This window comes from Atta colombica, unplaced genomic scaffold (genome assembly GCF_001594045.1).
Source record: "Atta colombica isolate Treedump-2 unplaced genomic scaffold, Acol1.0 scaffold123, whole genome shotgun sequence".
NCBI lineage: Eukaryota > Metazoa > Arthropoda > Insecta > Hymenoptera > Formicidae > Atta > Atta colombica.
The window spans coordinates 963,630-986,319 of record NW_017259210.1 but is presented as its reverse complement, the minus strand read 5'-3'; the positions used below and the strand labels follow the sequence as shown (position 1 = coordinate 986,319).

Genomic DNA, 22,690 nt, shown 5'->3' with positions numbered 1-22,690 from the left:
ATCTCCTATTTACAAGTGATCAGTACGTTATTGAATTTTACATTGGACGCGCATGCGTCTGAAACGCGACCCATCTAATAATATAGTTAAAACACCAAAAACTTACAAGTCAGTAATGTATGGGTCAGTAATGTATAAGTACCCTCTTCGAACATTTTCATATCGAGAATAACGCAAAAAAAATATCCTTGCAGGCTTATCATATCTATGGACAGTTAAAGTTTTTTTTAGCTTCTCAATCCGAGTCTTCAAATTATGTTATAAAAAAGATACAGCAATGTAAAAAAATCGCATAGGGTATATTGGATCCATGAGTAGTTTGCCAGAGTTAATAACTAATAATAAATTATAAATTCAATATATGTAATTCAAAAACTGTACGTTTTTTGACTGTACGTTTTAATTTTCAGACTGCTGGTTACATTTGTAATGCTGGTTATATTTTAACTACATTCTTTTGACTTATCAATTTTACGGCAATTTTTATACCTTTGTTTATTATATTTTTCATGTGAATAAATTAATGTTATTTATTTTCATCAGTTCTCGCATTTTCCTCGCGTATTTTTCGCGTTCTCTTTCAATGTAAGAACCGATTATGACTAACACAAACGTCCTTGATTGAAACACCCATGTATTTTAACAAAATAAACTGTGATTACTTAATTATATATAATATTGCACACTTATTATATATTCGCGTCCGACTCTCTTGGTTTTATTATATATAATAATATAAAATTCTAATTCTTATTTTCCAGATGCATGTGCCCATCAGTATAAAGGTAATCTTTTGAAATCAATTATTATATTTATTCAGTAAATAAATGAATTATTTTATATCTTTGTAATTAACCTGTGAATCGCAATGGAACTTTGCATAAATTATTTTGGACTTATAAGAGAAAAATGTAAATCTTTTAATCATTAAAAAAATTTTAATTTTTAACAATAAAAATAATAACAAATAAAATAAATAAACTACAACAACATGTTATTAAATATAATCTTATTGTAACTTCCATATGTATTGGGTTGTCCGAAAAGTTCGTGCCGATTTTGAAGGAAAATTGAAACGCAGAAGATTTAAATTTTAGTATACATTTATTAAATTATATATTATACTTACGGAACTTTAGGCTGAAAATACATTCCATCAATAATCAATTTGCAATCATTTAAAAAAATTTTAGATATACTTAATATAAATGTATTATATACTTAATACACATTCTAATAAATACAATATAATAAATGCGTATTTAATGTAATTTAATATTACAACATTACGCATGCTTTTCTTTTGTTTATTCTAATACTCCCAATCTTTATATCTACATTTATTATATGTTATAATATATTAGTATAACTATTATATATTATAATATAATGTTATACTAACAAAGTTGAGTGTAAATAAATTGTACGCTATGCACATATAAATATTTGGTATGTATTATCAAGATTAATACAGAAATATGAAGTGAAAAAAATTTACTAAATTTATTACATTAGATGAACCTCAACACTGGTTGTTAAAATTTTATCCTTCTTACGTTAAATTCGATAAACTGTTTTTTGTAGAACATTTCCCGCTCTGTTCAAATTTGTTCATCTTTATAAAAAGAACGGAATTTTTGACTAACTTAAAACTAACTTTAAAAATTTCTTTATTTATCTGTTCTGTAAAATCAAATTATTAATAAATTAAGATATTAAATTGTAAATGGTAATTCTCCGTTAATAGCAGCTGCTACTTTTTTATTTTTCAAGATTGTCACATGATCACCTTCAATGTAATGTACTTTTACCACATTTTGAGTTACCTTAAATAATTACACACTTTATTAACAAAAAAATTTGTATATAAGTAAATAAAATAAAAAAAATTATTTAAATTTTATTTATCAAAGAACGTAGATTTTTTAAATACCTTATGCAAACAAAAATCTTCTTCGATCGCAATCATATTTGATGAGTGCGTACATTTTAGCAATATTATGGGAGACTTAATAGGTGGTAATGTATAAGGATCATATTGCCGAAGAAGGGATAAATGTTTGTAAATCGTTGTACACAGCGTCTTTAAATTTGCAAATGAGAGATATGGATATATAGTTGAGAATTGTTTAGCGAAAATATTGAATCTTTCATTCCAGCTCTCACATTTCTTCAATTCCATTAAAATCTACAAAAATATAAAAATTTTTATTCTTATATACAAGATCGAGACAGAACGAAGGAATTAATTCTGATCCACATAAAGAAACTGAAAAATAATATAAATATGCCGTAAATTAGTTTCAATACGAGTTAAAATAAAAATTATATACTTTTTGAGAACTTCCTGCTGAATAGATTTCTAGAATATTAATTAATATATCAATCTGAAAATTTGCATCATCAAAATCTAATTCAAAAGGTTTGAACATTGTTCGTGCTAGCTCAGGAGCCCCGTCGATGAGAATAAGTCGGCCTTTAAAATTCATAGCTTCTAATATCCTTGTTACTTCAATTGCAATAAGAGATCCGAAGGAGTACCCTACCATTACAAAATTTGTTCCTTCTGTTAGTTTTGGAAGTATGCACTGTAAAAATATCAAATGTATTCGATGAAATTTATATTCTTTAAATGAAAACAATTTTTCATCAACATAAAATAAAATTACTAATACGATGCATACGTTTGTCAGACGATTAGTAGTCTCCGTTATCACATTTGTAGAATCAATGTTGTTTCCGTTATAATGCAACAACGATGTTGAAAACTTAATATATGGTATTATAGTTTTAAATACAGGACTACATCCGTCAATTCCCGGTATAAGAAATACTTCAGTCGTAGTGTTCTGTCTGTTAGTCGAAAAATCTGTTGAGAAAACAAAATCTTCATCTTTTAATGTAATACCAACTAAAATTTTTATAACGTCTGATTTTTCTAGGTTGATTTTCTTCTCATCATTCGCATCATCCTCACTGAGGCTTGCAACGGACATCTTAATAAGTTTTGCAAAAGTGAGATTTCGTGTATCTTGAGCTGTGATAAATATATCAAATTCTCGTTCCAGAGTTTGTTTGATTTCTACGGCCATCATAGAATCCATTCCGAGTTCGGCCAGAGATGAATTTGGACTTACAACTTTTATGTCACTTATATCTACAATATAAAATTATTATGATCTATAATGCCTTTTATAAAGTAAGTAGTATAATGTCTTTTGTGAATTAAATTAGCAAACAAATATGATAAGTATTTACAAAAGAAAAAAAGTCTCCATAAGAGCACCTACTTAAAATATTAGCAACTGTTTCTACCAGACTTCCGTGACATCCCACTTTTTTTTCAGCTACGACCATGCTGCTCACAATGGGCCGACTTTGAAGTAAAAATTTATCGAGCTCGTTGAGACAGCAAGATATTTTTTGCTGTAGAGTGCCTCCGATAATTAATTCCTTATCATCCTCCATCATGTCAGCGACGAGCCCCACGTCACCCACAGCTCCCCATTGAATCGCCAATCCCGGCAATCCTTTCTCCGCTCTTTTCTCACAAATTCTTTCCATAATAGAGTTGGCCATGCCATAATTTGTCTGACCAGCGTTTCCTCTGCCGCAAGAAACGGAAGAGAATACCACAAAATGCCGCAGATTAAGACAGATTTCCCTAGAAAGCTTGTCTAACATTTGCGTTGCACGAGCCTTCGATTGGAAGGATTCTGCAAATGCTTCTGCAGTTTGGTTTTTGAAGATGCCATCCCTCAGTACCACACCGAGATTGAATATAGCGTCCACTGGAGCTTCTTTTTCCGCAGTCCGTAAAAGATATTCGCAATCTTTGAGGTCAGCAACATCGATATTCTTAATGATCAGAACGTTTACGCCATATGATTTCCATAGTCGAACTTTCATGCGTTGATAACCGTTTTTTATTCCATTTCTTGAAATCAGAACGATGTTTCTGGCACCACGAAATATAAGCCAGTCTGTTAATTCTAAACCAAATCCGCCCAGGCCTCCTAATATAATGTAACTCCTATCTTTGAGACAATAATAGCGACGATACGCGAGAATGTGCTTATCTAAAGGTTCATCTTTTTCATGAATATTTATAATAATCTAAAAAATAATCGTATTAAAAGAATTCATGTTATATGTGAATAGAATATAGAGTGCTATTATTTACGAATAAATTTTTCTATTATTATAATATTTATCAGCATACCTTTCCCATATGTTTTCCGCTCGCCATATATCTAAAAGCTTCTTCAACATTTGTTTTTGGAAAAATTTTTGCTTGGATTGGTTTAATTGTTCCATCACTTAGACCATTTTTGATCAATGTGAATAATAAACGTTTCCACTTGGAATCCCTACTTTTTATCATCATATTTTCAACTTTAATCCCTTGAAAACTGATACCTTTTTGAAATACAGACATATCTAGGGGATTATTAGAAACAAGGTCGAATTTGCCAATCTCTAAGAATCGACCATTGTGAGCTAAACACCGAACGGAGGCGATTAATTTTTCTTCCGCCAATGAATTTAATACAATGTCGACTCCACGACCTTTCGTCTGCTGCATTATCATTTGTTCAAAACTAGTATCTCGAGAATTTCCAATATGTTCATCCAAAATAGTCGGAAATATTTTTCTAATAAAATTCCGTTTATCACTCGTGCCCACTGTAGTAAATACCTGACATCCCTCTTTAAGAGCAAGATGTATAGCTGCTTGTCCAATGCCTCCAGTACCAGAATGTATAAGTATTTTATCACCTTCTTTTATTTTCCCATAAATGTATAAGGCTAAATAAACCGTGCTGTAAACGCACGGGATCGTTATTGCCTCTTCAAATGTCCACGCATCGGGTATATACCAACAAAGATCTTCATCTATCTCAACGACATTTGCTATGCAACTAGTAAAAGTAATTTTGGTAAATGTTCAGTATAGAGGAGCACTTTCTGATGACCTCGACCTTGACATATGTGATCAAGGTCATGACTCCGAGTGATCTTCAAAAGGTTTTAATCCGCGGTCATCTTTCGTTAAAAAGTTATTATATAACACAAAAATTTCAAAAATAATTATTTCTGCTATACATACAATATTAAATACTATTCTACATAGGTTTTGACTTGCCACGCGAAGCAACTTTCCCCCTCCCTCCTCCCCTACTTAACCCGGGAATAGGCGCGTCTTGAAACTAATGTTAGTAGGCGCATCTTGATCATTTTGACCGAAATATATTTTCGCACATACATATGTTATAACTAGAACACATATATGATTATAATTACTATAAGTAATCATTAATAAGAAAACGTTTTGATAATGCTTTATATTAATCAATTAAAAACAAAGAAACGTAATAATTATTGGAAATAATTGTACTTATATGATATATCTTTATTTTAATTTTACAATACTTTTTTTTATTTGTTAAAATTATCGATATATAATGAAATTATATACATATATATACACATATATATATATATATATATACATATATATGCATATATATAAGAAAATTATAATAATTTTATTGTTTATTTATAAAAATATAATAATAGTGGAGACTGATGAAGATAACAAACACTAGTATAAGTACGCGCGCTACGGTCTTTTAGACCGTTACAAACATATCAAATTTTATGTAGATATAAGTATGTTTATGTTATCTATTTTCGCATACTATACGAAAAAATATTTATGTAAAAATAAAAATATAACAGTACCAATAAATTGAAAGATATAAATAGACAACGGAAGAGTACGGCAAAATGACCGGTAGGTGATCACTTCCGAGTTAAGGGGTGTATAATTTCTATAATTATACTGTTGCATGTTTCAACGTTGTCCTGTTTAGAATCATCCAACTTTTGGTACAATAATTATCAACTTTGATTATTAATAATTTTTTAACAAAGAACGAATGCAGGCTAAAACTTTTGAAGGTCACTCGAAGTCATGACCACTTTCACCACTATGTCAAAGTCAAGTCAGAAAGTGCTCTCCTATACGGAACATTTATCGTTTTTAATTACTAAACTTTTTAATTACTAAAAACTTTTTACTGTCTATTCTATGATCACAGCATAATAATTTATTGTATCATTACATACTTAGTATCACGAATTCCCATTATACGTTGTCCGTTAGCATTGAATCCCGCGTATTCCATTCCAAGAGGAAGATATTGAAATAATCGTCCTTCTAAAATCATCTCATGATGAAATGTTAATTTACCAGTGGCAAACATTATATCTTTAAAATTCAGAGATGAGTAAACAATATGCACCAAGTTCTCACGACAACACATGTTTAATAGATTATTTTCTATCCAACAAAGTGTACTTAAATCACCACGAACCTATGAAAAAATGAAATTTCTTTTATGACATGACATATACAAAACAGAATTTTAAAAAGAAGCTTCATAAGAGCATTCAATTCTCTGTCCGACAAATAAAATTATATTAAGAGACAATGATAGATAATGTTATAAGAACGACCAATATGTGCTGAAAAAATTTATGTTTACCATTTGACAGATATGAGCGGTAGGTACAAGTTTAGCTTCGGGTTGTGATAATTTCAAATGTCTGTACGATCCCCAAGTTTTATTAGATCGCAGTACATTAATGGTCATATCTTTCTGTAATTGCTCTAGATAGAAGGGATTTTCAAGAGAGAATTTAGGTGCTTCCTCATCTTGAAGGAGCACACCTCTAACAAGTTCTCCACCTGGCTCTTTTCTCAAACAGTTAACAAAACCTAATAAACCACATTCAAAGTCTCCCTCTCCTACAATTATAATTCTGCTATTCTTGTCGAATTTCTTATCGCTTACAAGCGACTTTAAATTTTCCAACCAATTAAAATTATCATTACTTATGTAAACAACAGTCCTTTCTTTTATTAAAACTTTTTTCTTCAATAAAACAATTATTTCTTTTTCAGTGCGTTTTTCGAGAATGACATTTAACTCATATTGTTGCAAACGTTTTTTATAATCAATTATGTCGCATTTCTCACGAGTCAGCAGATAACCTCCCTCTCCCAAAAATGGCAACAGTCGCTCTAACGATGCATGTTGTTTGGTCAAAAGATTGAATCCAGTAACAATTAAAGCTTTGTCATCTATAGACGATTGTTCAATATCTTTGATTGAACAATTTTGCGGTAAATCTTCTGGTCTGAAACGATTTGATGATGTTAATAGAGTGATATTTACTTGTATTAGTGGCATGTCACCAAATGCCTCAAGTAGCAGTGATGATGAAAGATATTCTAATTCAACATCATCGACATCTTCCACTAACTCAACAGCTCGCACTTTGATAATTTGATGATCTTCCAATACAAGTTGAGCTGATAATCGAATTGCTTTGTTTAAAGAAATCTTAGCGTGATCACAATGAGCTATAAATGTATGTTCCTCAATAACAGCATCTTGTTCTAATTTTCGGCGAGAGATCTGAGTAGCTTTCATGCCTCGAATCTCTACTCCACCAGCTTTTATCGTATTTATCTCTTTGTATATTCGTGCCTGTAAAACTGCAATAAAATAAGTAATATAATACGCTTCATATATTATGTAGATCTTATACACAATATTTACGAATTAAACTTTTAGTAATGGAAGTAATGGAATTACGTTTGTCAATATCTGTTGTGTGAACATCTTCGTCATCCGCGTTGTTCTGTAGCTTACATGCGTGAAGCATTGGATTGATCACTAATTTTTGAATACTTGTAGGAACATACAGATCTCTAGTATCGTATCCGATAATTAACATCTGTAACATAGTATCCATGAATGTTACCCAATTATTTTTCCAAATGATTTGTCCTTGGCTTCCTGAAATAGAGGCACTCTTTAATCCACGAAACCAGCCGCTGTACTGATATCCACGCAATTTCAACTCTTTATAGATATCTCGTGCAGTCATGTATTCTTCTTCATCATTATTCTCCGGTAATAAATCTATTGGAATCATTTCCTGTTCTGGATTCTCTGTCTCGTACACTGTACCTGTGACAAGAACGCTATCTCCATCAGTTATTTCAAACTGTCCATCTGTAACATTTTCATATATTTGGCTATACTGCGATTTGTTATCATAATGCATTAATTGTAATCGGTATTCGCTATTTCATTGGAAACATCTAGACATTATTTTTAAACTATATTGTTGTAAATATTGTACAATAATAAATGTTTATACATTAATTTAAGGATTTAGATTAAACCTATCGAATATCATTAAGAAATTTCTTAGGAAATACCGATTATCTATATAAAATTAAAACCGCTCATTGAGTAAATACTTTTCTGTATTGCAATAAATAGTTCTGTAGCATCATTTTTCGACAAATGAGCAGCTCGAATAAATTTTACATCTCGAAAGACTATTGGTATTGTTGTGTACATTGATCCTTTCATCATGCCAATCATTTGCCAAACGAATCCTAAATAACCTGTCGCGGGTAATAAATTTCTTCCATCGATCACATGACCGCTCATATATTCATAATCTTCATCATCAAGTATAATGTTGATGTACCTTCCTCTTGATTTAATGTACTTCTGTTCTGCGCTTGATGTAAGCCAATTTTCAGAATGACACCATCTGAATTATTACAATTCTTATTTATATGTGAATAATTATTCATACTCATAATTATTCATATGCATATAATAATACATTATTTATTATACGTATGAGATAAATAAGTATTATTTTAGGTTGTATATTTTAGGTTGTATATTGTATATATCTAATAATTTTGCGATTAGAATTAATAATATACAAGATTATTTTGAATAAATGTTTATCTTTAAAGTGTCATATTCTAAGACGATTTTTCCTTTGTCAAAATTTTATCCGAAGTTTAGTTTTTAAATTTTAATAAGAAATAGTTAGTTAATGACGAGACACTTAGAGAAGGTAACTAGAGGTGATGAAACTCACTGTCCGATGTAGACGATACGGGGGACCCTTGAAGTATTGATTCAATCTGTGTGCATTCTGTGTCAGTGGAAAAAATGTGTGATATCTATAAAAATAAATTTCTAAACCCGGATCCTCATATGCCTTATTGAAAATTTTTGTAAGTTTTTTGTACCAGATCTTAAAAGAGTTGTATGTGATCAATTAAGATTACTAAATAAATACATAATTATATAAGAATCTTATATAATTTGTATATGAATCTCACAGTAATCTTGACCTTAGGAATCTGGAATGAATCGCATACAACACGATTTATATCAATGAAAGGATTTTGCCTGACCTTATAAGAAACTTTTAAAAAATAATTTCTTTATAGGATCATCTAAGAATATAATATTAATTAAGAAAAGAATATAATATATTAAGAATATAATATTAATTAAGAATATAATATTAATTATGTATGATTCCTAAATATTATTGTACATGAAAGATCACGTATCAGTCTTAAAAAACATATAGTTACGAAATAATTTATCTTTCAAGTTAGTACAGGAATTTGACGATAGGAATCACAATGGTTTATATTGCAATAAAAAGATTTTAATTGTTTAGCCCAATGAGATACTCTTAAGAAATAATTTCTTTATAAAGATTACGTTTCGCGAGTTTCCTGCGTCCAGATCCATTCTTGGAATGTCAACGTTTCGTGAATCTTGTAATCCATTTCATCAAGACGAGGAGCAGCCTGATACTGAGCTATTCCTTCGGGTTCCTCGTTCTTTTTTTATATTACACTACTTGTTGGAATGATGGAGGGAAAGAAGAGAATTGTAGATGGGGAGAGGGGGGGAGAGGTGGAGGAAATCGGTCAGTCTTCAATAACCGGGAGAACGGTTTTCCATATTTTATTTATGTTGCCATTATCTCTATTTAGATTGTTAGGATGTTTTGTCTCTATGGCTTCTCTATTTGGAAAGTATGATGTAATGTTGGCTATTGTGGTCAAACAGTATTTGATGTCCTGTTTCGATGTTGTGTTCTGATAATGCTGATTGCGTGTTTTAACCTGATATCACATTGGTGTTTTTTTATCCGTAGGTTGATTAAATAATTTCTTTACATGATCTTCAAAAAAAATAATAAAGATATCAATCTCAATAAATGAAATAGAATTATTGAATGAACAGAAACTGAATATGAGATCTGTCCCAAAAGTATCCGACTTCTGCGTATATCTTTGTCCTTGGGCATTCTATTGTGGAAAATAGGTATTCAGTATTTAGGGTATTAGGGGACCTTAAGAGTATTCTCACTAAATGGTACGACCCAATAGCTGTTCAGTCGGCAATGGTTCGCAGTTATGTGAGCGTCGAAAATTCTGAGCGTCGCATTTCACAATGACTGAACGAACAGAAAATTTGTATTAAATTTTGTCAAAAACTTGGCCACACATGTTCCAAAATAATTGGCATGATTCGTCAAGTTTATGATAATGATTCTATAAATGACGCACAAATAAAAGAAAGGTTTAGACAGTTCAAAGATGGCCGTGTCTCAATGAATAGTGATCCTTGTTTCGACAGATCTTCAACATCGAAAATAGTAGAAAACGTGGAACATGTGCTGAACGTGTGATTCGCAATCAACAAAAATTGTCGTTTAACTGCGAGAGTTAGAAGAAGATCTTGGGATCTCAAAAACTATTGTTTCTCAAATATTGAATGAAGATTTGAAAATGAACTGCGTGATTGAAAATTCCACGAGTGCTTATGGAAGATCAAAAGAATTCTCGAGTTGAAATTGCCTAAGATATTTTGGAATCCATCAATAAAGATTCTGAGTTGCTTGTTAAATAACTAATGATAAAACTAATGATAAAACATTTATGGCAACAATCCTGAAACAAAAATACAATCTTCACAATGGGCGACGAGAGAAGAGCCTTAACCCAAGAAAGCGCGGCTAAGTTGGAGCAACGTGAAAGCAATGTTCAAAAATTCAAATTGTTTTCTTCGACCAAGAAGGTGTTGTATATTACGAATATGCTTCACAAAGTTGCACAATAAACAAGAAGTATTATTTGGAAATTCTTAAACTGCGTGACGCAGTGAGGAGAAAACAGTTGGAAAAGTGGGAACTGGTTGTTGCACTATAATAACGCACTTACTCATTCATTTCACCTGATTCAGAAGTTTTTATTGACTAACACGACATTGTCCAACTTTGTCAGTCTTTGTACAGTTCAGATATAGCCTGTGTGACTTTTAATTATTTCCTAAGTTGAAACATCCGTTAAAGGACAAAAGATTTGACGATGTTGAGGAAATAAAGCGAAATGCGACGAAGGAACTATTGGCTATTACAAAAAATAATTTTCAGGGCTGTTTTTGCAAATGGGTGCACCGTTGGCAGAAGATCGTTGCTTCGGAAGAAAACTACTTTGTTAATATCATTTCAAAACTCTTTCTCGTGATAATACAGGCAGAGGTCGGATACTTTTGGAACAGACCTCGTATGAAAAGAAGTAATAAAAATTAAAAAATTTGTTAGGATGCTGAACATGAATAAAAGATCGAAACGTATTATCGCTTAATAAATTGATAAATTATAATTTCGCTATAATAACTAGCTTTTTAGACTTCTTTTCTAAATTAAGTTTGATTTAAGGAGGTTGTGCAATATGTTAAAAATTATTTGAAAAAATTACAGATTATTCTAAATTGCATTTAAAAGTAATACAAAAGATTAAAGACAGTGACCATCTAAACCAAAAGTTATTTCAATAAAAATTATAATGTTTTTTAAATTTGTACTCTAATAAAAATATATGAAAATATATTATAAAATAATGATAAAAAAACTCATTTTTTTTAATATAATTTTTTTTTAAGTATTTTATAAATTCAAAATATTTATCTAAAGTTACATTAAGATGCAGATATTAATTGTTCAGTAAATAAATAAAATATTGTTATAAACTAATAGGTGAAGAGGTTTCAATGAAACTTTGCATAAGTTATTTTTTATATTTAAAATATTTATATAAACAAATTTAGATTTTTGTTATTATTAAAAAAATTTTTGTTTATTACAATAAAACTAATATCAAATAAAATAAGTAATTTACAAAAATATGTTGCTCAATAAAAACAGAATGTTATGAACACAATATATATGTAGTTTGTTTAAAACATAAATATTATGTATATGTTTTATGCCCTTATAACCTCTTTAATCAAAAAACTGTTATTTGTGTAAAAAGAATTAATTTTTAGCCAAAATGAATTTTTTTAAATCCCATTCAGCGTTCCATGATTGTCCCATTCCATTTTATTTACTGGAATACGAGCAATAAATCATAAAATTCCAATAGTATTCTTGTAATATTTTCATAATAACACTCCAATTATGTTTTTGCAAAATTTATAATACATTATGCGAAATTCGCGTAATCTGCGTATAAGATAACTGTAACCGTATATGCGTGCAAGAGTCAAGTAACATGCTTATAAGATTCATGTAACCATGGGTGTAAGATTCATGCAAAATTCTTGGTTTACTTACAGATACATATCGTATGCGATATATTCTTATACAATCTTGTATGTTCCTGTCCGAAATTCGTATGTAAAAATTTTCTTGGAAGATCTCACAAGAATTTTTTCATGTAAAAATTTGCAGTAGGGCAGACAACAGCGCTTTGACACTGAATGCTGATTGGTGAAAAATGGGTGATGGAGGTAAATTTTATCCCCACAATCGATTTTTCACCAATCAGTACTCTATGTCAAAACGCTGTTGTTTGTATGAGGATCCGAGCTAAATGAGGAAAGTTTAATAAACATTTGTTTGGAACTGTGCAGTCATAAACAGAAAGGTAGTGACGTTTTTTTTTTGATAATTTTTGGAATATACAAAAATTTTCAGAGGGCGATTCACTATTTATCGATGTGTGAGCGGTTATGACAGCTGTCGAAGTTATACAAAAGTATATGTGAAATCAAGAAACATATTTTGTGGACCCCAAAAAAATATCAATATCGCAAGATTAGGATAAATTTAAAAGAGTAAACCAATTAGATAAATTTATTTATATCTTTTACGCGAACATTAAAATAACATTAAAAATTAATATAAAGATAAGAGTAAAATAATAATACAAAATAATAACACATAATAAAATTATATGTATATCATATAACTTTTTATGCAAAATGTAACTATTTGGCATTCTGAATATATAATAACATTTTCATTTTTAGGACTTTTTTGCGGATAACGCCGAATATAGAGATGGCCAACTCAGCTGAGTTCCATCCTGATTTGCAACTTTGTCATAAATTTTCTTGTTTCAAAATATCTTAATGATATTTTAATATTTTAAATTAATTAAAAAATATTATTGATTAATATAAAGTATAAAATCAGAAAAATTATAATCATTGTTATGCCTAAACTCCATAATTCTTTTCTTCGATGAAAATTTTCCTCATCATAAAAGTTCTTAATAAGTATTACCTGTAAATTATCTGTTTCTACTATAGGAAGTTGCAATAGTGACGAGACAAATAACATTTGCCTTTATAAATTAATCCTCTCAGGATGAAGTTGTTGAATTAAATATTCGAACCAAGTATTGAATAGAAGAATTTTATCCCGAGGAACAAAATAAGTAAATAGATTAGGGATATACAAACTGAAGTAGTTGTCTAATAAATGTGGCTCTAAACTATTGAACATCCGGCAAATGATCGATGATAGAAATGACTAATAATGTTTTAGATACTTATCCCAATATCCAATTCACAACCGGTAATCCTAAATTAGATTAACATACGCAAGGCTTGCATACATAGCATTATTAACTCGAATATAAAAGGAGGCTCTTCACGAACGCAGAAGTTGACGCAGAGTTCAGTTACGAAAGGTCATTCTGCCGGTTTTTGACTAATCAGTCAAAAACTCAACGAAATTCTACCGATCCGCTATCAGTTTCAGTCAAAGTTACCTAGCCAGCCGATATTCTGCCGGTCCGCGATCAAATCTCTCAACCGATTTTTGTTGTGATCCGCGATCAGATCTCGCAATCGTGATACGGTCGAGTCACTCGATCGAAATCCAGTGAATAAAAATCGTTTGACTGTTTGATCAAGCGATTTTTTAATTCAATCATCTACGAAATATCCAGTCATCTACAATCCGAGATCATCTCCAAAAAAGTCAAAACTCACTGAATAGCAGTAAGTCCTCCTTAAAAAAAATATATTAATGTTTTATATATATAATCATCGAACTCTAACGCAATCATAGTGCTGCACTTAACAATCAAATAGCCCATACAAAAGTTGACTTAGAAGTCAGACTATCTCAAAGCACGGAGATTCCTGGACCAAGCGTATCAGAAGTATCTTGAAACTTCTCGTCTTCAGACACATGCACACACACACACGCACGCACGCACGCGCGCGCACACACACACACACACACACACACACACACACGGCAGATGACGCTCACTCTAGGTTAATTCTAACAAGATACTTGTTCTTTATAATTAATTAATAATTTTGCGATTAATAATTTAAACAACCAACCGCGTTTCATAATGTACACTCTTTGATAAATAGTTTATAGTAATTAGTTAATAGAAATAAATACTACAATAAGATAAATTAAAAATACAAGAATACTAGATTATAATATGTTATAATATAATATGTTATAATATTGATAAAATAATTATGATAAAATGAAAATAATTACAAATTAGTACACGCATCGATGGTGGATCGCTCTAAAAATTTTTGCGTATTCCATCGAATATGCAAAATCGTCCAAAAAAGTGTCGCTACCTTTTTGCCTATGATTGTCCGTGATTCATTCGAATGGAAGTTTTTCTTTTTTCTTAAGTTGTAAATGAAGCCATCGAATGTTTACAAGATAATTTTGTGTGTGTGTGTGTGTGTGTGTGTGTGTGTGTGTGTGTGTGTGTGAGAAAATGTGATCGCATATGCATGCATATGTATAAGAAATAAGTGACAATACGAGAAAAATATCAGGGCGCTCCGAGATTCGAATAGACGCCTGATCTCCTCCGAAATGGTAAACTTACTGCCACTGAATCAGCTTTGACTCGTGATTTCTTTGTTGTGCCTATTTCTCAGTAATTTTCTCAGTAAATTTCTTACACATGTGTGTAGTGAGAGTCCTTCGTACCATCTGTGTCGGACAGTGGGTTACCCTGTCCCTATCTACCTTCTCTACGCATCTCATCATTTGCTAATTATTTCTGATTATTTGAAAATAAAGAGATAGTTTCCTTAAAAATACAACTTTAATTAAAATAGAGGTAGCAAATCTTATGAGAATTAAAATATTAAAATTTGAAATTTTATTTTGAAAATTAGAATTTCCCGTCAAAACAAAAATTTTTGTTAAATTTTGTTAAAAAATTTTTATTAAACAAAAATTCAGAATTATATGTCTGAATAATATCTGCCACCTAAAATTTCAAATCAATCCATTAAACATTCGCAAAGAAAAAATTATTTACTAAAAAATATCATTTCGAAGGTTATGGACAACAGGAAGGGTATCGGGCATTCAAAATTTGAAAAAAACTAAGTTTCTTTTAGTGATAAAAAAGTGCGCCAAGCTTCAGTCAAATCCGAAGAGGATTTCGAATCTCCTTGTTAGGTTCAAGTCTTTGTATATTTACAATTTTTATCGTATATAGACATCTAAATTACGATTACGATTTACTTGATTGACTTACCTGATTGATGGAGAAATCATAGGAGTTCCTCGGCTAACTGGAAATTCGACTGGTGGGTATAAATTGGCAACTTGTAGCTGTAAACCGCAATTGTAGATCTTCCCAATTCCTTGTAAAGTTATATCAATATTTTTATTGGTCTGTTGAGTCAATACAATATTTGTTACATTTGGATGTAAGGAGCCTGTCAAAGCATGCTGCAAAACATTGTCTGGTGCGATTTCAATAACCACAGCGTTGCTTGGAATTAAATCCATAGTTTGTTGAAATAGAACAATGTTTAATAAACTTTGAGTGTGATAGTCTGCCGATGATAACTTTGTTGTGGAAGTGGACCATTTGGTACGAGGTATAGAAGTACTGATCCATTTTGAACTCCGTTTTTTTGGCTGTGGTATTATTTTATTCAAATTAAGCAGCAGTTGAGGTTTTGCTGGTGCGAGATAAGAACTGTGATATGGTACATTGCAGTAGATCTCCTTCACGTAAACATTATTGACCTGATCATTTAAAAATGCACATTTAACAGATAGAAGGACTCTTCATATATAAAATAAATAGCAATAAACAGCAAATAAAGGACAAAGTAAGAGTTTGTCCTACAAAATAAAGATAAACACATTTTAAATTTTAATACAATTAAATAGAATAAATTACAAATAAAGAAAAATAAAAATAAAGAAAACAGTTTAAATTCAAATATAAAATATTATAAGTTTTGGCTATCTCTTCAGATATTTATTTATCATAAAGATAGCTGTATAAAGTTACTTATTGAAAATGCTCGCATATTCTTTATAATAACAGCTCGAATCTTGATGTAAAACTCGATATTATTCGTATATGATTGGATAGTCAAATGTGTTTCATATCTCTTACAAAAAAATCTAATCGATAAAAAAAGATAAAAAAATCTTCTTACGAAATACTAAACCAAATCAAAGTAATATACCGGAATTCTAACAAGTAAAAATTCACCAAAAGTCATATATAAATTATTCAAACAAGTACATTCATATAAGTATAAAAATCAATTAAAATATATACAGTTTAATGGAACGCAGTTATGTAAGACGGAGACATAGTCAATTATAATGTATGCTCGAATCAACACGGACTGTCAATATCGAAAAATCAAATTTTATTTATAATATTAGGTGTACAACTTTGCTTCCGCCGTTTTCCTATAGATGGCTTTAGCGGTAAGTGGTGGTCGAAATAAATAGATCATAGACGTCATACAATAAACTTGGGCATCTGTCAACATAACCCCATAGAAACATTAGTCGATTTGTGTCTGCATCATAAAGTTATTCTCGATTGAAAATGTCAGTTTACGAGCCAAATTCTCGTCATTTGCGGGAGGTTTTAATTTTTTGCTTCAATATGAAAAAATCTGCGGCTGAGGCTCATCGAATACTTATGGTGAGGCCGCTATTAGTGAAAGAACGTGTCGTGAGTGGTTTCAACGCTTCAAGAACGGTGATTTTGACGTCCAAGGTCATGCTCTGTATTTGATGGGACCAGCTCGGCCAGTGTATGAACTGTTAAAACCGACTGAAACAATCACAGGCGATCGGTATCGAACGCAATTGATGCGTTTGAGCCGAGCATTGAAAGACAAACGGCCGCAATACAATGAGAGACACGATAAAGTGATTTTGCAGCATGACAATGCTCGACCCCATGTTACGAAAGTGATCAAGACATACTTGGAAACGTTGAAATGGGAAGTCCTACCCCACCCGCCGTATTCTCCAGACGTTGCTCCCTCTGACTATCACTTGTTTCGATCAATGGTACACGGCCTGGCTGACCAGCACTTTCGGTCTTATGAAGAAGTAAAAAATTGGATCGATTCGTGGATAGCCTCAAAAGATGACCAGTTTTTTCGACGCGGGATTCGTACGCTACCCGAAAGATGGGAGAAAGTAGTGGCCAGCGATAGACAATACTTTCAATCATAAATGTATAACCAGTTTTTTACAATAAAGCCTCGAATTTCGGAAAAAAAACGGCGGAAGCAAAGTTGTACACCTAATAGGTTTATATGCTTTATGGAGACCTTCAAAATGTTATGTCTAATATGATTATGATGTTCTGTAATTCTTTTCAATTGTCTGCCACCCAACATACGACGCATCACAATTATTACACACAATCTTATAAACTACATTGTTCTTAGATGTATGAGGATAAATATCCTTTTGTACTTTTATATATTTACCCATTTTATTAGGACTATGAAAAGATACTATGATGTAGTTTTTTTATTGAACCGTTTAAATTTCTTTATGTAAAAAGGAATGAATGGTACCGTAAGCCAAGATGCAGATTCATTCGCACAGACATTGTCAATCAAATCTTTATATACTATGTTTATTTTTAAATAAATTTTTTTATAAATTTTTTTATTAATTATTTTTTGATTAACTGTGTCAAAAATAAAAGTTAATAGGTAATCATTATCTAATAAAATGTTAATAATAAGTGTCAAATTTTTCGTGTGAAATATAAGGTCAGAAAATAAAAAAGCTCTATCAACTAAAGAAAAAATTGTACCTTTCTTTTGTGCATTTGAATGGAAATTTAAAAATCTTCCTAAAAAAGTAGATTTACGAAATCAATCAAAAACAAATCAATTATTATTAATAAATATTGTAGTATCCAAAAAATCTAATTTTTCTAATAGTAATTTCTAATTTTTTTAATAGTAAATTGAAGACATGGATGAAATGAACTAAAACGTTGTAGAAGAATATCAATTTTTGAGGAAGAAACTACAGTACAAATTTCATCTACATATCTATGATAAAATAGAATGTCTATCTTCAAAATGCAACATATGCAGCTGTAGCAGATTGTGGCTTGAATGTTTTAATGTTTTAAAAACTATTAAGTAATTTTTCTATTTCCTTATGAAATATAAAAACTATTTTTAATTCTACCTTTAATTTTTTCATAAATTCTTGTACGGATTCTGGTGGTCCACATACGATGCTGCTATTTTTGCTGTTGTAGCATACAATTTCAATATCCAATGGACATATATTTTTAAGATGCTCGTAACTTAAACTGATAACCGCCATTGAGCTATGAATTATTCTTTCTTTGGCACACGTTATACCGATAAAGTATGCTGATAAAATAGTTTGTTCTATGGTCAGACATTTATCTGCGTATGCACATCCAAGTTCACCGCCTGAATGACCAATCATATAATCAGGAGTAATTCCTAAGGATGTTAAGAGATCTACTAATCCAATCTACAAGTATATATGAATAATTTTAAATATATATAGATGGATGATATACTTAAAAAATTTGTTATTGATAAAATAATAAAATGCAGATTTAATCGATTTAATAGACAATCTATTTCTAATACTGTATGACATTTTAAAAAATGTATATTTGTAGATGTTTTATCAATAAATATATTATGATGTGTATTTATGTGTAATTATGAAAAGTAGTAAATTTTTTACCTGAATAGCAACGATTCCAAGATAAACATTTAACGTGTTTTCGCATATTGATTTATCCGCTTTTGTTAAAATATCTGTGACACTTATATCATACGGTTTTAAAATATCATCACATTTTCTTATTGTTTTTGCAAAAGTATGAAACTTTAATAAGTTTTGACCTAATAAAATTTTAGTTTATAAGTTACATCATTTTGTTATTTAAGTTAGTAATATTATATTATTAATAAAATATGAAATACTGAGTATGTACCCATTCCTGGCCATTGAGAACCCAAGGCTGAAAATATAAACCAAACAGGTCTCTTCACGTCTTCACAATTTTGAATTTCCTTTATTGAATCTTGTTGGAAAGAATTCAATATAATGTATCCTCTCCATGGATGATTTTTTATATTGTCTGCATAGATATCGTGTAATAAGCGAATATATTCTACATCTATTGGATGGTTAGCAATCTATAATAATAAATATTTTTATGTTAAAACATAATATCTGTAATTGTTCAAAATAGTATTGAAATATTTATGAAAAATCTACACTAACATCATTTAAAAACAATTTCACTGATTCTTCAGTGCGTCCAGATAATACAACAAGTCTAGGTAAATCATCATTTGGTGCTCCATTATTTATTTTCAGTTTATCATTCCATTTTAATAACACGTGAGCATTGGATCCCCCAAAACCGAAATTATTAATTCCTACGTAACCATTTTGAAGTTGCATTGGTTTTTCGATGACACGAACTGTTCCGTTTATCAAGGCATCTATATCATTCCTTGGCGTTGTATAATTGATATTCGGTGGAACAAAACCGGTTTCAAATGCTATTATTACCTTTAATAAATAATAACAATTTTGAGATATAAATTTGAATTAATAATTTGTCAAATATTGACTTATATGCTCTTATATGTATATTATTACTCGTATTCATAGTCCTTCCTTGAGGAATGAGGATTTCTTGTTTCTCATTTCACGTTTTATAAACTTTCCTTGATCAAGTAAGGAGTCTTATTAGCATAATGTAAGAATACAAGATGTACCATTGCGCATAATGGCGATAGCGCATATTGAAAACAACTAATCAAATTTTGGCTTCTATGCATTCCGTATGATAGCGCTGATATATTGAAATAGCCAATCAAACTTTGGCCTCAAATTTACTTTCCTACTATGTATTTTCGAGAATGCTACCTTATATTTTTACATCATACTTATTAGTTGCCTTTTTTTAAGGAAGGTTATGAGTTACCTTGAGAAAGAGATGCAACCTTCATAATCAATCCTCCAAATTTAGTTACATTGATTTTTTTTATTTTCGGTGGCTTTTAATTTAGATCTGTCACATCGTTGTTTTTATTTTCGATATTACTTCATAGCTTTTTTTTTCGGAAATAAGCATCAAAAGCATTTTCTTCTTTTCCATATAGTGAGCATTATAGCGAATTTGATTGCAAGCATTAGTGCGCACTAATGCATATTAAAGCCGTTGTACATTGAATTTGAATATAAAAATGAAATACAAGTTTATTTCGTTAAACAATGTCGTGGCTTATTTCGAGCTTATAATTAGAATAACTTTAAATTAATATAATTAACATAAGAATATAAATACTAAATAATATTCTACACAAATATTTCGGCTTACAAAGTTTTCTTTAGTGTTAAAACGTAGAAATACAATATTAAAACATAGAAATATAATATTAAATTAACAAACCAACAAATTAACAAACCAACAAATTAATAAATAACAAATACATGAAAATTAAAAAAAACCATTAATGTGCCAGTATATAAAGAATTCAAACGTCAAAAGTATTATGACAGATTGCAATAAGATAAGAAGATTAAATATTTCAGTCAACAATAGATTACATTATGTTTCTCGATAAAATAGTTTTGCCAAATTCCTCGGTTGAAATCGAGAATCCAGTTTGTCGCAGACTTATATCAAACAATTTGAGAATTCATTACGAGTATTTTATGATATTCTGTATATATACAGAACGAATAAATGTATTAAAATAATACATTATTAGTATGAATAAGAGGTACAGAATCAGATAACTTACATTAATTTATATAAAATACTGTAATTAAAACTCTCAATCAGAGATCTGGTCAAGTACATTAAAAATTAGCTGACTTGACTGTTACTCATTGATTTGAAAACTGATGTAATATGTAGGTCAAATAAAAGTAAGACAATAAAATCGAATGTAATAACTTGTTTTTACATTCTTTAATTCTTGTCTTTTCGTTTGGCTATAAAGTATCACAGTTATTACAATTAACTTGATATAATATATGATGTTATAAATAATAATATTGTCTTTATTGATGACCGATAGATCCAAAAAATTTATAATAATGATCTTTCTCATATTCAATAGTAAATTTGAGTCTATCGTGCTGTTCATTAAATAAATTTAAAATTTGAGTGACCTTATCTTTAGATGCAATTATAAAGACATCATCAACATAAAGTAAGTAGAAACTCGAAATTCTAAAGAATTTAACACACTCTCTTCTAAATCCTTCATCACAATATCAACTGAATTCTCAATTTCAATCTATTTTATCGAGGGACAATATAATGGGATAATGTAATCTATTGTTGACTATTTAATCTTCTTATCTTATTTTAATCTATCATAATACTTTTTGATGTTTGAATTCTATATATACTGACATTTTACCACTGATATTTTTTAAAATTTTCATTGTATTTATTACTTATTTGATTTGTTAATTTAATATGTAATTTAATATGTTAATTTAGTATGTATTTCTACATTTAACATTGAAAAAAGCTTTGTAAGAATTTTTGTGTAGAATATTTAGTATTTATATTCTTATGTTAATTATATTAATTTAAAGTTATTTTAATTATAAGCTCGAAATAAGCCACATTATTTAATTTTTTAAAAAATATATGAGCATTTTTACTCTAAATATTTCGAATTATAAAATGCATATTCTACCTAATAGTATTAATAATAAAATGAATTGAGTATTTCGATTAAATCGAATCAATATGTTTATAAATAAGCATATATTTACCATATATGCTTATTTATAAACATATTGTAAGTTATTACCATATGAGAAAGTCAAAAGACAGTTCCTCCTGTCGAGTGTGTGACTTCGCGACGAGACAGTTACTTAGGAATATGAACGACTTTGAGACCTCGAATCACCAAGTCTCAGCCAGTAGAGTGCCTGACATTTTTTTTCTCGGCCTAGCTCTTAAAATATCTTTACGTTATTTTATGTACAGTGACTTTAATGTGCACCAGTGCGCATCTGAGTGCATCTATCTAATCGAATTTGCTATTAGTTTTATCTTTATCCATTATTGTTCAAAATCATGACTTTATTTAATTAACAACTTTTATATTTTATTCGTAATTCATATTAGAAAGTTTGCATGTTATATATATTATGA

The 22,690-nt window shown here is 29.9% G+C and overlaps 1 protein-coding gene across 1 annotated transcript in view; it reads right to left on the bottom strand.

Annotated features, from left to right (window-relative positions):
• Positions 1 to 1,686: 1,686 nt before the first annotated feature.
• Positions 1,687 to 22,690, bottom strand: part of LOC108694757 (fatty acid synthase-like) — a 31,461-nt gene continuing 10,457 nt past the window's right edge. The window contains exons 5-19 of the mRNA XM_018204418.1: positions 19,780 to 20,073; positions 19,487 to 19,691; positions 19,234 to 19,394; positions 18,694 to 19,011; positions 15,746 to 16,245; positions 8,342 to 8,643; positions 7,668 to 8,090; positions 6,552 to 7,567; positions 6,133 to 6,380; positions 4,223 to 4,922; positions 3,291 to 4,116; positions 2,685 to 3,157; positions 2,334 to 2,588; positions 1,934 to 2,188; positions 1,687 to 1,826 (exon numbers count right to left, since the gene is read on the bottom strand). Of these exons, the coding sequence (XP_018059907.1) occupies positions 1,716 to 1,826; positions 1,934 to 2,188; positions 2,334 to 2,588; positions 2,685 to 3,157; positions 3,291 to 4,116; positions 4,223 to 4,922; positions 6,133 to 6,380; positions 6,552 to 7,567; positions 7,668 to 8,090; positions 8,342 to 8,643; positions 15,746 to 16,245; positions 18,694 to 19,011; positions 19,234 to 19,394; positions 19,487 to 19,691; positions 19,780 to 20,073 (6,087 nt within the window). The 3' untranslated portion in view covers positions 1,687 to 1,715. The remainder of the gene's footprint in view (positions 1,827 to 1,933; positions 2,189 to 2,333; positions 2,589 to 2,684; positions 3,158 to 3,290; positions 4,117 to 4,222; positions 4,923 to 6,132; positions 6,381 to 6,551; positions 7,568 to 7,667; positions 8,091 to 8,341; positions 8,644 to 15,745; positions 16,246 to 18,693; positions 19,012 to 19,233; positions 19,395 to 19,486; positions 19,692 to 19,779; positions 20,074 to 22,690) is intronic.